The sequence below is a fragment of the Candoia aspera genome, chromosome 6, assembly GCF_035149785.1.
Source record: "Candoia aspera isolate rCanAsp1 chromosome 6, rCanAsp1.hap2, whole genome shotgun sequence".
Lineage (NCBI taxonomy): Eukaryota > Metazoa > Chordata > Lepidosauria > Squamata > Boidae > Candoia > Candoia aspera.
Genome location: NC_086158.1, coordinates 86,169,319 through 86,183,447, shown reverse-complemented (window position 1 = coordinate 86,183,447; position 14,129 = coordinate 86,169,319). Strand labels below are relative to the sequence as shown.

At 49.8% G+C, this 14,129-nt stretch overlaps 1 protein-coding gene across 1 annotated transcript; it reads left to right on the top strand.

Moving 5' to 3' along the window:
* Positions 1-1,356: 1,356 nt before the first annotated feature.
* On the top strand, positions 1,357-13,901 carry NDUFB8 (NADH:ubiquinone oxidoreductase subunit B8). The gene is made up of 5 exons (XM_063307596.1): positions 1,357-1,477; positions 3,085-3,211; positions 4,248-4,347; positions 5,059-5,214; positions 13,338-13,901. Exons 1-5 carry the CDS (start codon positions 1,372-1,374, stop codon positions 13,422-13,424), a joined length of 576 nt encoding a protein of 191 aa, XP_063163666.1. The 5' UTR covers positions 1,357-1,371; the 3' UTR covers positions 13,425-13,901.
* Positions 13,902-14,129: the final 228 nt, after the last annotated feature.

The window sequence follows — 14,129 nt, the reverse complement described above, 5'->3', positions numbered from 1 at the left end:
AGTCAGAAGCGACTGAATGAATAAACAACAACAAAATTCTTTAAATAAAGGATTTCAATAAATGCACACTTATGAGGGCCCCATGCCTGGAAAAGCTAATGAGGAAAGGAACTCAGGTAAAAAAATCTTCATGGGGAAAGCATAATTACAAATTCTAGTGAGCAAAGTGGCTGCACAAATAACTTAAGACTGAAAACAAAAAAAGAGACATGTACAAAATGCAAAGAGGAGCAGGTCACAAAGAATGAATATAGACAAGTAGCTCAGAAATTAGAGTTGGGTGTTTGGAAAACAAATAAAATGAGATTAGCAAAACATTCTCTCTCTCTCCCCCCCCCACCCTCACCTCACCCCCCCCCTCTCTCTCTATATATATATTTACAAAACAGAAAGCAAAGAACCAGGACATCAGCAGAAACAAAATATTAACAGGTAACGAAAAAGAGGCAGAGCTACTCAACACCTATTTCTAATTCATTCTTTTCAGACAATTACCTTTGTGTTTACCAGAAAATTGTGAAGAGCAGGATGAAAGGGCAGGACAGGCAGTTAAGTTACAAATATGATCAGGGAATCCCTCTATACTTTGAAGAAGTTTAAATCTCAGAGAGAGACTACTTCTATTTTATAGTGTTGAAGGAACTACCTGATGGTCTCACTGAACCCTTAATAGTTCTTTTTGAGGAAGGTTGTTACTAGGGAGCCATGGAGAATCAGTTACCCAACAATTGTACGTGAACAATTATATCAATATTTCTCAGTTTTGGCAACTAGGGAATCCTGGGAGTTGAAGTCCACATATCTTAAAGCTGCCAAGATTGAGAACACTGGATTAGTTTATAAAGACTCTTTTCACTCTGGACTCCATCTGGATCATCCTGGTGGACGACCTTTGCCAGGATCTACACGGGGGTAGCGTCCCTCTCCTGGTCTTAATAGACCTGTCAGCTGCTTCCAATACCATCAACTCTTACTTTTCGTATATTTATTGTTTGTTTTTAGGTTGTGAGCCGCTCAGAGTCGGTTGCAGTCGGTGGGGGTCCAAGTTGAATACATAAATGTCCCGGGGGCGCTGGGCTCTCCAGCTGGCCGAGACGGGATGGAGAGGTTCCCCAGCAGCCCCCGGGAAGGCGTGAGTCCGTGGCTGACGAAGATACCCGTGGATTCATTAAGCCCCGTGGCTCTCGCATCCTTCAGGCCTAGGAAGCGCAAGAGCCTCACGGCTCGGAAGCAGGCCCGGCCTCTGGCGCCCGCTTACGGCGCAGGCTGCTTCCGGGTCAGCCCTGAGGGCAGCGGCGCTCTTCTGGGGAAACTCTATGGTCAACCGGAAGTCCTCCAGACTCTCCCCGGCGCCCGCCCTTGAAAGACGCGATGGCGGCTGCGGCGGCTCTTGCCGCCGCTGCCCGGGGCCGCCTCCGCGCCCTCCTCCGGCCGGTCGCCTGGCCGTTGCCGCCGGTGGACAGCTGTCGCCGCCTCGGTCCGTGAGTGGCTCTGCGTCTTGGGAGGTGAAGGGAGGGGGCTCTGCGGCGTGGGCTCTGAGCGGGACAGACGACCCCCCTTGCGGAGGCCGCCTCTCCCGTGGGAGCGGCGGAGGTGCCGCTCTGGATGCGGTGGGCATGTGGGGCCCCGTCCGCTTCCAAAGCGCCTCGCGTGCCACGAGGGCGGGGCTGCTCGTTTGCCATCGCAAAGGCGTCAAGCTCAGCTCGTCCTCCGGACCGGAACGGTTAATGAGGAAAGCAAGTTTGAGGAACTGAAAAGCGTTGCCGTGGCCCTAGTGAGCACCCGCTTTCCTATGGTGCACTGCCCTGTGTCGATTATCCCGCGTCCCCTTCGGACATCCTGTTGAATTTGTGCAGGAGACCGTTCCGAAAAGTCTCAACCGGGTGGGGTGAAGCTTCTGGATCTCTGAGCCTTTGCAGTAAGGCGGGACATCAAATTTTGTACCTGACAAATATAGGAGGAATCGTTCTTGAATGGCGTTGGCATGTAATAGAAGTAGGGGTTGCTGTAAAGCCCCAGACTGACCCAAAACACAGCTAGTTTAGCAGGAAGTGTAGGGACAGGTAGTCACAACAAAAGAGATCTGACAACTTTGTATCAGTTGCACCGTTTACTGGTGTGTTTCACAGCCTAATCTAAGATCTGTATACTAAGTTTTAAAGTCTTAAATGGATGATGATGATGATGATTTTGATGCCTTTGAATCAGTGTTGACTCCTGGCAACTGCCTGGACAAGACCCCGCAGTTTTCTTGGCAAGATTTCAGAAGGGGTTTTCCCTTGCCTGCTTCTTAGGGCTCAGAGTGACTGGCCCCAAATCATCCAGCTAGCTTTGTGCCTAATGCAGAACTAGAACTCTCAATCTCTCAGATTCTAGCCTGGTGCCTTCATCACTACACCAGACTGGCACTCTCTTAAATGGATTGGAATTATTTTAAAAAGCAACTGCTATCCAGTTTTAGGTCAAAGGCATGTCTAGCCTTGCATTCCGACATGGTCGTTGGTACACAAACAAATGAGAACTTGATGTGACATGTGAAAAAGCGAAAAAGTACTGGACACAAATACATACGATGATGCAACAAATTTTAAAATTTAATATTCAACTGAAACCAGAGGGTTTTTTTTACTAGGGCTTATGGACAGTCAATTAGAAAAGACTCATGGGAAACATATATATGGTAACTGTAGTGAGGCTATTATATGCACAAAGATGGAAAAATACAGATACACCCACAGTGGAGGACTGGACTGTGAATATGGTAGAACTTGTTGAAATGGCTAAATTGACTTGTTTGATTAGGGAAGGAACAAAAACTACTTTTCTAAAAAGATTGGAAACATTTTATGGACTTTTTGCTGAAAATGGACAAAAATGAATTGGTGATTTCAGGATTTACTGATTAAAAAAATGTTTATGGGAAGAAGGGAACCAAGATACATAATTTGGCAGGGTAGAAATGGTAATAATCACACTACTAACTGCTTCAAAGATTGGAAATCACTTCTTTAGATATCTTTCTTTTTCTTTGTTTCTAACTGTTTCTCACTTCATCTTTGAGTTTATTGGCCTTTCTGCTTTTAGCTTCAGATCTGCCCAAACACCTGCTTCCTGGGTCTTACCCCAAGACTTCAAAAGAGTGGGCAGCTGCTGCAAAGAAATACAACCTGACATTGGAGGACTATAAGACATACGCAGATGATGGTGTCGGGTAAGCTGTATTTGTATGCCTGAGGAACCAAGTGTTGTGCGAAGATAGGGAACAAATGTGATATCAGGGATTGTGGAGCATTTGCATGTACATGCTTCTTATTCATAGCCTCATAACAATAAATGACTTTCACAGTGGACATTCATTGGGAGATGAATAAAATCTTTAAAAATACATATTTCTAGATTATAGGCAGATTTAAATTTGGAAGGAAGACAGGAATCCCATCAACAAAAATATTTAAATCAGAACTATAAATCTGTACTTAGCAATTTGTGCAATATTTCCAATAGTACAAATTCCAGGTATGTTGATCTAAATCATGGAAGGTCTTGTTCACCTCACCAGGCAATTGCAACAGTAGTGTGTTAATCAGTATGGCTTGTTTACCGTTGCCTTAGAATTAAGCTCGGGTCCAGTCTAGCCTTGTGATTTCAAAAATCAAAATGTTAAATTTCTCCTGTTTCCATTAAGTGATAAAATGTCCTATACTTCATTGATGAACAGTTGTATTTCTTGTAATGTTGGAACAAGACTGTGTCATGCTGAATTTGCAACTTAAGGTGGGGAAGGGTGGAAAAAATGTACTATTTTAGTGGCAGAGACATCCCTTGGATGAATCTTTGCATGTTTAATTGATGTATAAGATATTCAAATGCTGGTTGGTTATATTGATTCTTTTCTTCTCTGTTGTTGTTCTGGACTGAATTCATATGGCAATTACTTTGTCTAGAGTAGGGATAGGCAACATGTTTGGGACCAGGTCCCCATACTTAAAAAAAAAGTAGTTTAGCTTCCAAAAGATAAAGGAACGTGGTAGTGTGATAGTCACGTCACTGGGAGGCTTAGCCATCATTTTCAGCCCTCTTCTCCAGTTTTCCAAGTTTAGCAAAGAAAAGTTTATTTTTCTTATTTTAAACCAGTAGGAAATTGTAGTGTTATTTTATTGTTTAAGCACTGAAAAGATTTAGAGGTAACATGGGTCCACAAATTGCTTGTCCTTGGTCTAGAGCATCTGTTCTCATATTTTCCACAGTTATGGTGACTATCCCAAACTCCCAGACCAATCCCTACATGAAAGAAATCCTTGGTATGACTGGGATCAACCTGAGCTGAGGCGCAATTTTGGAGAACCAGTAAGAAGAATAATTAATTTGGGGCTACCTATCTTTCAATTAAGTTTGTAGTCCAGAATCATAGATTACAAAAACAATTAATATTGAGATATCTTAAGTGCTATAGTATGTTTGGTAGCAAGTTCAAAAAAAAATCCTTCTGTGAGCCCAATACTCAAGCATATTCTCAGTCCCTGTTTCCCCAGTATACTTTAGATATACATCAGATATACTTTAGATATGCACACTGAAATCCCCACTTTGATTCTGCTGTTAGTATTTTGGTGTCCTGGAAATGAATAAATGCTACCATATCCTTGTTAAACTTGTTAAAGCTGTTGGACCACTGTATTTTGCCTGAGATGAAACACAAACAGTAAAGTGATGTCTTCAATATGCTGTTGTAGTATAATTTGAAAAATTGAATAGTCTTTATGTTTGATAAATGTTTTGCCAAACTGAATTTCAGCTTACTTGTTCTATTTCATTCACTGGGACCAACTTTAGAAACTTAGCATATTAGTCAGACTTTCCTTCAGAATTCAGGGAGAAGTTTTATAAGTGAAATGGACTGACTGGGTTTTTTTACTGAGAACTACCAATTAATAATAATATCAGTAGTAATTGTACGGAAGCTCTCTTATTATAACTATTGCTACAAGAGAAATCAGTATAATGATAGGCTGTTATTGCAATATTTAATGCTGGTTCTTCCTATCTTCTTTTAATCAGCTGCACCGGAACTTTGATTTGTTCGTACGGACACGGGTTGATACATCCCCCACCCCTGTTTCCTGGCATATCATGAAGACTTATTTCTGGGGGTTTCTTGGAATCATGTTAGTCATGTTTAGTCTTGGTGAAATATTTCCAACGTATCCCCCCGTGGTAAGTTCTGAATCTACATTCTGTCAAGAGATCTTGAATCTCTGTTGTTGGAGTGATCTGCAGAAGTTCCTGCCTAAATTCTAGTGCCTCATACAATTCAGGAAAGGGAAACTCTCTCTCACCTATTAAAAGCATTTTTTAACCAGAATCTCTCCTAGTTTCAGTCATGTGTAACTCCAAGGGGAAGGACAGTGGTAGAAGCTGGCATTATTTATTTCTTCAGTTGGGGGTGGTGATGTTTGTTTTTTGTTTTATATGAGTGCATAAGATTTAATCCATTCAAGAAGAGCTGCTGCTGTTAAAAGAGAGAGACATAGGCAGACATTATTCAACACAGATCCCTTCCCAGTTGGAAAAAAGGGAGAAGGTGCTTTCCAAGTGGACCTACAGCAGATAGCCTAGTATGCCCATTGTGGGCAACATTCACCTCACTAGTGGTCACCTGGTTGATTCTTAAAAGATACCGGCATACGACATTAAGTTTAAGCATAACAAGTCCATCCAGAAAACTCAGACTGTGGTCCCCGAAACCAAATCACTCATGTGAATACCATTTCCAGAGCAAATTATTTACTAGCTGAATTTTTGTTCTCCTTGAGATCTGATGCTAGTTGTCCTTTGCCCTTTTTTTTTAATTTGTGCATAAGAGATAAGTGACTTTGGTTTGAAAAGAACTTGTTTTGAATTTGGAACTTTCTTTTAACATTTAATTCAAGGATGCTTTCTTTACTGGTGGGGAAATAGAATGTTGGAATTACCAGTATAAGTTTCTTTCTTTAGTGGATGGAAAGTATCCTGCTTCTTTGGGTGAAAAAGTTTTACTAACAGGAGGAGTAATGGGTAGTTTCTTGGATTTTTTAGATCTTGAACCCTGGAGACAATGTGTCATATTTCATATTTATTTTATTTAGTGTTCTTCTCTTTTAAAAATTATGATTTTAAAGTTGTCATTGCCTTTTGATGCAATGCTACAGCCCAAAGTAGCCCAGGTGCTTCTGCCCCACATAGAAAGTTCATACATGTTTGATTTGCTTAAAACTTTCTCTCAAAGCAACAGTTTATGTTCACCATTCATACCAAGCTGCCTCTTGCATAGACAGTCTCTCTCCCAGGAATTTTATTTGCACATCCAGGACACCAAACCTACAATGCTGAATATGTCAGGATTGCTACTGTGTCATGAGTGCCGTTGAGCTGAAGTCATCAGCGCAATGGCACACATGACAATAGCAAGGAAACAGGAGAAGGGGCTCAAGATAAGTAGCCATCAACTCACAACGACTAACGGCCAACAGACAATAACTAAACGGATCACGGAGCACACCCAAGCCATCAGCGCCAATACAACGGAGATCGCCCAGCTGACAGCAATCACCGGATGAACAGAAAACCCGATGATGGGCGATCCCGGAACGCCAGCGGGGCCTCACAACCCCTCACCCACCGGCAGGGCAACGTATTGGACAAAGGGGGGTGACGTGACCACGAGTGACGGGGCGCTGACCGGCGCGGGGTATTTAAACCCCGCACCAGCGTGCTCCTGTCACTCTCAGCTTTTTTCTTCCGACGCTGTAACTGCGCTGTGAATAAATCAGAGCCTGATCCATTGAACCAGTGTCTGAGCCTTATTCAGAGGCAGGCAGTGCATGACATAAAGCTGAGAGTCATAAACTCAGCCTCGCCGAGCCCCACCGGACGACAACGAGCCGCGGGAGGAATAGACGGCGAGAAGACCAGCAAGATGAAGCCGGAGCGACGCGGGCAAGGAGGGCGAGCCGCACGGCAAGAGACAGAGGAGGACCGACCAAGGCCAGAGGCACCGCGGACTCCCGGAGCCATGGACGCCCACCCCACCCGACCCGAGCCTCAGCTCCAACCCCAAGGGGAGATGGCGACGGAGGCAACCCGACCGTGGGAGGGAGCAACATGCCTTCCGAAACCAGCGGAGGACCCCGCGCCCCACATCGCACCCCAGCAACGGGCGTGGAGCGACAGCCCAACGGCGGTCAACACGGAGGAGGACGATGGAGACACCCAGCAGACGACGGAGGAAGCGGACCAGCGGCAGAGGGAGGATGAACCCCGCCGGCAACCCACCCCCGCCGACGCACCGACGGAACCGGCCCCAGCGGCGGCGCGGGCCGTGGACGAGGAGGCACGAGCTGAACCCGCGGCCATGCGGGCCCAACTGACGGAACTCCGGACCATGCTCCAGTCGCTTATGCCCCCCGCGCCACCCAACGACGTCCCCGCACAGGCCCACACCCCGAGCGAAGCACCGAACCCCCACGGGCCAGCGGAGGGTCAGCAGACGGCCCAGGCGGACGACACCACAGGCCGGGAAGCGAGAGGCAGGGCCGCGCAAAACGCCCGGGCCCCAAAGGACTTCCCCATCTTCTTCGATGGGAACCCCACGAAACTCTCGTTCTTTGTAACGAACGCCAGGGAGTTCATGGGGAGGCACGGACACTCCTACGACTCCGAAGCCGACAAGATCACCGCCGTGGCGATCAAACTACAAGACAGGGCGGCGGACTGGTACGTCCAACTGTACGAGTCCAGCTCCCCCGCCCTCGCCACCTTCCCTGCCTTCATCAATGAGATGAAAAACTACTTCGAAGACCCCCTAGCCAAAGTAAGGGCGAAAAGCGCACTCCAAAGACTTAAACAGGGCACACGCACGGTCCCAGACTACGCCCTGGAGTTCAAAGCCCTCGCGGGGAAGGTCAGCGACTGGTCCGAGACCACCCTGCTGGAAATGTTCAAAAGGGGGCTCAATCGCGACGTACTCCAATGGGCCCTCTACCGCGACGACCCAGAAACGCTACACGGGTGGATCCACCTCGCGGGGAAAGCCGAACACGCGCACCGCACCTTCCTCATGACAACCACGGAAGACACAAACTATGCCGGCAAAAAGGTACCCGCACCACACGTGGGGATGGCCGGCCCCATATACCCAAAAAAGAAATTCAATCGGGAGTCCTGCGGGAAGTGTGGCAAACTAGGGCACAAGACGGTGGATTGCTTCACCAACCGACCGCCGACCAGTGCGCCTAAACCCACCCCGAAAATTAGCCCCAAACCACCCAACCTGGGGCCGCCCCCTCACCGCCGAATGACCGTGGCCACAGCGACACCAGAGGAAGGCTGGGACGCCTACTGGGGGGAAGAGGATAACGTAGACCCCGACCAGCCGGCGGGAAAAGCTCCCCGCCTGCCCTGAAACGCGTTGCGAGGCAGGCGGTGGGACAGCAGCGCGGACCACCTCGACAGAACGGCGAAAGCCCCGTAATAATGGCGGCAATCAAACTCTCTGGCGGCAACGGAGCCACCACGGCCGCGGCACTAGTGGACTCGGGGTGCTCAAAAAACCTCATCCACCCCGACCTAGTCGCCAAACCCGACCTCCGCTGCTTCCCCCTCCCCACGCCGCTGGCATTCCACCAGCTGGACGGCTCTACAGCGGGAGGGAAACCAGCCACGCTGCAAACCGAGCCGGTCACCCTGCAAATGGGCACTCACACCGAACGCACATCGTTCGTCGTCACTCACATCGGACGGCCCATTGCAGTCCTGGGGATGCCATGGCTCGCAACAAACAACCTGCGCATCAACTGGGAGACCCGCACCTTCACATTCGGCGACGGCGAGTATCGGGCACCAGTTCCAGCGGGCAGAACCAACCCCACTGTACAACGAGCGGAGGCGACTACACAGGACAACACCGCTACCACAGCAGACCTACCGGAACAATACGCCGACTTCTCCGAGGTCTTCGGAGAGGCAGAAGCTGACCAACTACCCCCCCACCGCAAGACGGATTGCCGGATCGACCTACTGCCCGACGTCCCCTTACCTAGACCAAAGATCTACTCGATGACCCCAAAGGAGATGGCAACCCTCCGGGAGTTCATCGATAAAAACCTAGAGAGGGGATTCATAGAGCCAGCATGCTCACCGGTCGGAGCCCCCGTCTTATTCCGGGAGAAGAAAGACGGCACCCTACAGCTCTGCACCGACTACCGGGGCCTAAACGCGGCTTCCCTGTCCAACAAATACCCCTTACCCCTGGTGAAGGACATGCTCGCCCACCTGTCCACGGGCAAAGTCTTTTCCAAACTGGACCTTCGCGAGGCGTACTATCGCATCCGAATCAGGGAGGGGGACGAATGGAAGACTGCGTTCAACTGCCCCCTAGGCGCCTTCCAGTACAAAGTGCTGCCCTTCGGACTCGCGGGGTCCCCTGGGGTGTTCATGCAGCTCATCAATGAGGTACTGCATGAACATCTGTTCAAAGGGGTCCTGGTCTACATCGACGACGTCCTTATTTACACAAAAACGCACGAGGAACATGTGACCCTAGTCAGGCAAGTCCTCGACAAGCTCAGAAGGGCGCAGCTCTATGCCAAGCCTACAAAGTGCGAGTTTCACAAAGTGCGCCTAGACTACCTGGGGTACCGAATCTCCGGGGACGGCATAGAAATGGACCCCGCCAAAGTCGATGCGGTGCTAAACTGGGAGCGCCCCCGCAACAGACGCCAACTCCAGAGCTTCCTCGGATTCGCGAATTTTTACAGGTCATTCGCCCGGGGGTTCGCAGAGATAGCCCTCCCCCTAACAGACCTCCTCAAAACCAAAGGGGTGGGGGACACCCGACGCGCCAAGAACCCAGGCACAGTGTTGAATTGGACTCCCGCGTGCCAGACCGCATTCAACAAGCTGAAAGCGCTGTTCACCACGGAGCCAATCCTCGCGCACCCGGACCCAGAACGGCCGTTCGTGGTCCAAGCCGACGCCTCAGACTTCTCCCTGGGGGCCATCCTGCTCCAAAAGGACCCCACGGGACTCCTGAAACCATGCGCCTACCTGTCAAGGAAGTTCTCCGAGACAGAAAGGCGATGGCACGTCTGGGAGAAAGAAGCCTTCGCGATAAAATCGGCGCTAGAGACATGGCGACACCTACTCGAGGGAGCCACTCAACCATTCGAGGTCTGGACCGACCACCGGAACCTCGAGGCCCTACGAACGCCCAGACGCCTTAGCCCAAAACAGGTCCGATGGGCCCAATTCTTCAGCCGCTTTAATTTCCAGCTGAAGTTCATGCCGGGCAAAAAGAACTTCCTGGCCGACGCCCTCTCCCGACTGCCCCAAGACGAAGAGCCCGCCCCAGACACCATTGGGACGGTCCTATCCGCCTCGCAACTGGGGATGGCCGTGACCACCCGAAGCGGCGCTCGGAGGCAGCTCGACTCTACGGCGCAGCCGACGGTGGGACAACCTGCGACCGGAAGAAGCCAACCGCAACTACCAGGGGGAATGCGCACGGACCTCGCCGCCGCCCTCAAAACCGACCCCTGGTTCCTGGCAAACCCCGACAAGGTAACAACGGCACAAGACCTGGCATGGGGGGAAGGCAGAATCTATGTCCCGGACTCGCAACGCCAGGCGATCTTGCATAGGTCACACGACGCCAAACAAGCGGGACACTTTGGGTTCCTCAAGACCCTACACCTAACACGGCGTCAATTCTGGTGGCCCGCGCTCAGGCGAGACATAAAAGCATACGTAGTGTCCTGCCCAACGTGCGCTAGGGCCAAACGGGCACCAGGCAAACCCGCGGGGCTATTACAACGGGTGGCAGAACCCTCCCGCCCATGGGAGGAAATCTCTATGGATTTTATAGTGGACCTCCCACCCAGCCAGAAGAAAACGGCCATTTGGGTGGTGAAGGACTACTTCTCAAAGCAGGCCCACTTCATCCCCTGCACGTCGGTCCCATCCGCACAACAGCTAGCCAAACTCTTCCTCATCCACGTGTACAGGCTACACGGATGTCCCGCACATGTGGTGACCGACAGGGGCACACAGTTCACCTCCAAATTCTGGCGGGCCTTCCTAAAGCTGACGGGGACCCAACAGGCCCTATCTACGGCCTGGCACCCCCAGACGGACGGAGCCACAGAGGTTCTTAATGCCACCTTAGAGCAATTCATACGCTCATATACTAACTATCACCAAGACGACTGGGCTGAACTGCTCCCGTTCGCCGAAGTCGCATACAACAACGCCGTCCACACGAGCCCGGGGAAAACTCCGTTCGAAGTAGTCTCGGGGCGCGACTTCGTCCCCATACCGGAGCTACCTCAACCCCCGGAACCCCAGATGGACGCTAGCAACTGGGGACGGAAGATCGCGGAATCATGGCCAATAATCACGGCGGCGCTGAAGGATGCACAGGCAGCCTACAAAGAGCAGGCCGACAAGCACCGGCGCCAACAACCGACGTTCCAAGCGGGGGATATGGCCTACCTATCCACCAAGTTCCTAAAGTCACCCCAACCCTCGAAAAAACTGGGGCCTAAGTACATCGGGCCGTTCCGAGTCACCCAAATAGTGAACCCGGTAGCAATACGCTTGGACCTGCCACACAACCTACGGAGACTCCACCCGGTGTTCCACACCAGCCTCCTGAAACCGGCAACCACCTCTCGATGGCACCCAAGCACGCCACAGCCCTCACCGGTGATGATCGACGGGCAACACCACTTCGAGATAAGGGACATACTCGACTCCCGCAAGCAACGAGGAACTCTACACTATCTGGTCAGGTGGAAACACTTCCCCCACCCGGAATGGGTGGCGGCGCACAACGTTAACGCGCCTGACCTGACCAGAGCATTTCACCGGGCATACCCCGACAAGCCACAACCAAGGTCAGCAAGCCGTCCCCTGCAAACCACCCCCCCCGCAGGCCCTCCCCACCTCCCGTGCCCCAAGGGAAAGGGCCCCCCCAAGCCCGCGACTTGGGTGGACCTCCCCCCCCCGGGACTCACTCCCCCCGCCCCGGGCCCACGAGGCGGTGACAAGCGTTCGCCAGCACCCTCCCCCCACCCCCCGGCCGCGGGAGAGTGGCAAGCAAGTCAACAGGGCAACCTGGGGGCAACGCCCAGGAGCTATAACAAAGGCGACGCACTTTAAATAAAAAAAAAAGAAGGGCCCTACCTGGAGCTGATAAGCACCCGACCAGCCACGCCTCTCTCCTCGCCGAACTGCACCAAACAGGGTGTGGCTGGAGCATGCGCACGCCAGGACGTGACCCGGGCATGCGCACTATGGACACACCCTGGGAAGGCACGTGGTAGAGGGAGGAGCAAAGGGAGGGGCGACAACTACTCCGGCGGGAATTTCGGGAAAAAAAAAAAAAATGCCGTTTGACAGCTCCACCGGAAAAAAAAAAAAAAAAAAAAAACCAGAAAACCGGGGGGGAGCACTATTTGGACAGGGGGCAGTATGTCATGAGTGCCGTTGAGCTGAAGTCATCAGCGCAATGGCACACATGACAATAGCAAGGAAACAGGAGAAGGGGCTCAAGATAAGTAGCCATCAACTCACAACGACTAACGGCCAACAGACAATAACTAAACGGATCACGGAGCACACCCAAGCCATCAGCGCCAATACAACGGAGATCGCCCAGCTGACAGCAATCACCGGATGAACAGAAAACTCGATGATGGGCGATCCCGGAACGCCAGCGGGGCCTCACAACCCCTCACCCACCGGCAGGGCAACGTATTGGACAAAGGGGGGTGACGTGACCGCGAGTGAGGGGGCGCTGACCAGCGCGGGGTATTTAAACCCCGCACCGGCGCGCTCCTGTCACTCTCAGCTTTTTTCTTCCGACGCTGTAACTGCGCTGTGAATAAATCAGAGCCTGATCCATCGAACCAGTGTCTGAGCCTTATTCAGAGGCACGCAGCGCATGACATACTGGGGACTTGAGGTCAAACCCTTCTTCATTCTTCAGCATTCTCAGGGAAGTCTGTACCTCAGAGTTGTTTGTAGGATCTCCTTCCTGTTGCTCAGGAATATGTGGGAAGGGATCCTCCTCTTCCACATCAAGTCTCTGAGGAAGCAATAATGGTTTATGAAAGGAGAAAGAATGTAGGCTGCCATGATATGCCTAAGAGAACACTGAGTGGATAAGTGGCACCAGATCAAATTCTGTTTGTGTGTTTGTTTGTTTAATAGGATAGATTATTTGCACCTTCTGGTGAGAGATTCTATATTTTAAACATACCATGTTATTAATTTATTCTTGCTGTCTCCTTTCATTTCAGGCACCAAAGCAGTATCCTTACGGTAATTTGGAGAACAGAGGGGATCCCAATACAGAACCAGTGAAAATTAAGCACTATGAGATTTAAAAGTCTCTGGAGTTGCAGTTTCTTTTTTGATCTTTGGTAGACCTGTATTTTGCCTAATTCTTGTTGTTTTAAAGATTCTCATGGAAAAACAATGGGTCTTTCAATGTGCAACCTGTAGCCTATCACTTTATTCATAAAGAAAGGGAGAAAAAATTACAGAATGTTTGGGTCATTATGTGTTGGGCATAAGAAGGTTGAATGGTATAAGGAAAAGGAGAATAAACATAATTATGCATACGAATATATGGTGTATTCAGTTTGGGCCTGTTAGTTCTTCCTAGCAGTGGTATTGACGAAATACCCTTGGGCTTCACAAAATAAGCCAAAGCAGATGTACAGTGACGCTTAAATGTTTGTGAACCCTTTTGAACTTTCAATATTTCTGCATAAATATGACCTAGAATGTGATCTGTTCTCCACACAAGTCCTAAAACAAGATAAAGAGAAGCCAATTAAAGAAATGAGTCAAAAACATCATATTTGTTCATTTATTCATTGAGGAAAATTATCCAAAGTTACACACTGTATCTGTTGCTTCAGATTTAAGACTATATCTACTTGACAGAATAATCAATAGCAACAACTATCTGTTGGGTAAATGTAAAATAGATTAATTCTTATTTTAGGTACTTTTTAGAAACTACTTCCGTTAATTGTGGACTTCAACCAGAGAACACAGTTTTAGGTTGTGGTACAACTTAAATC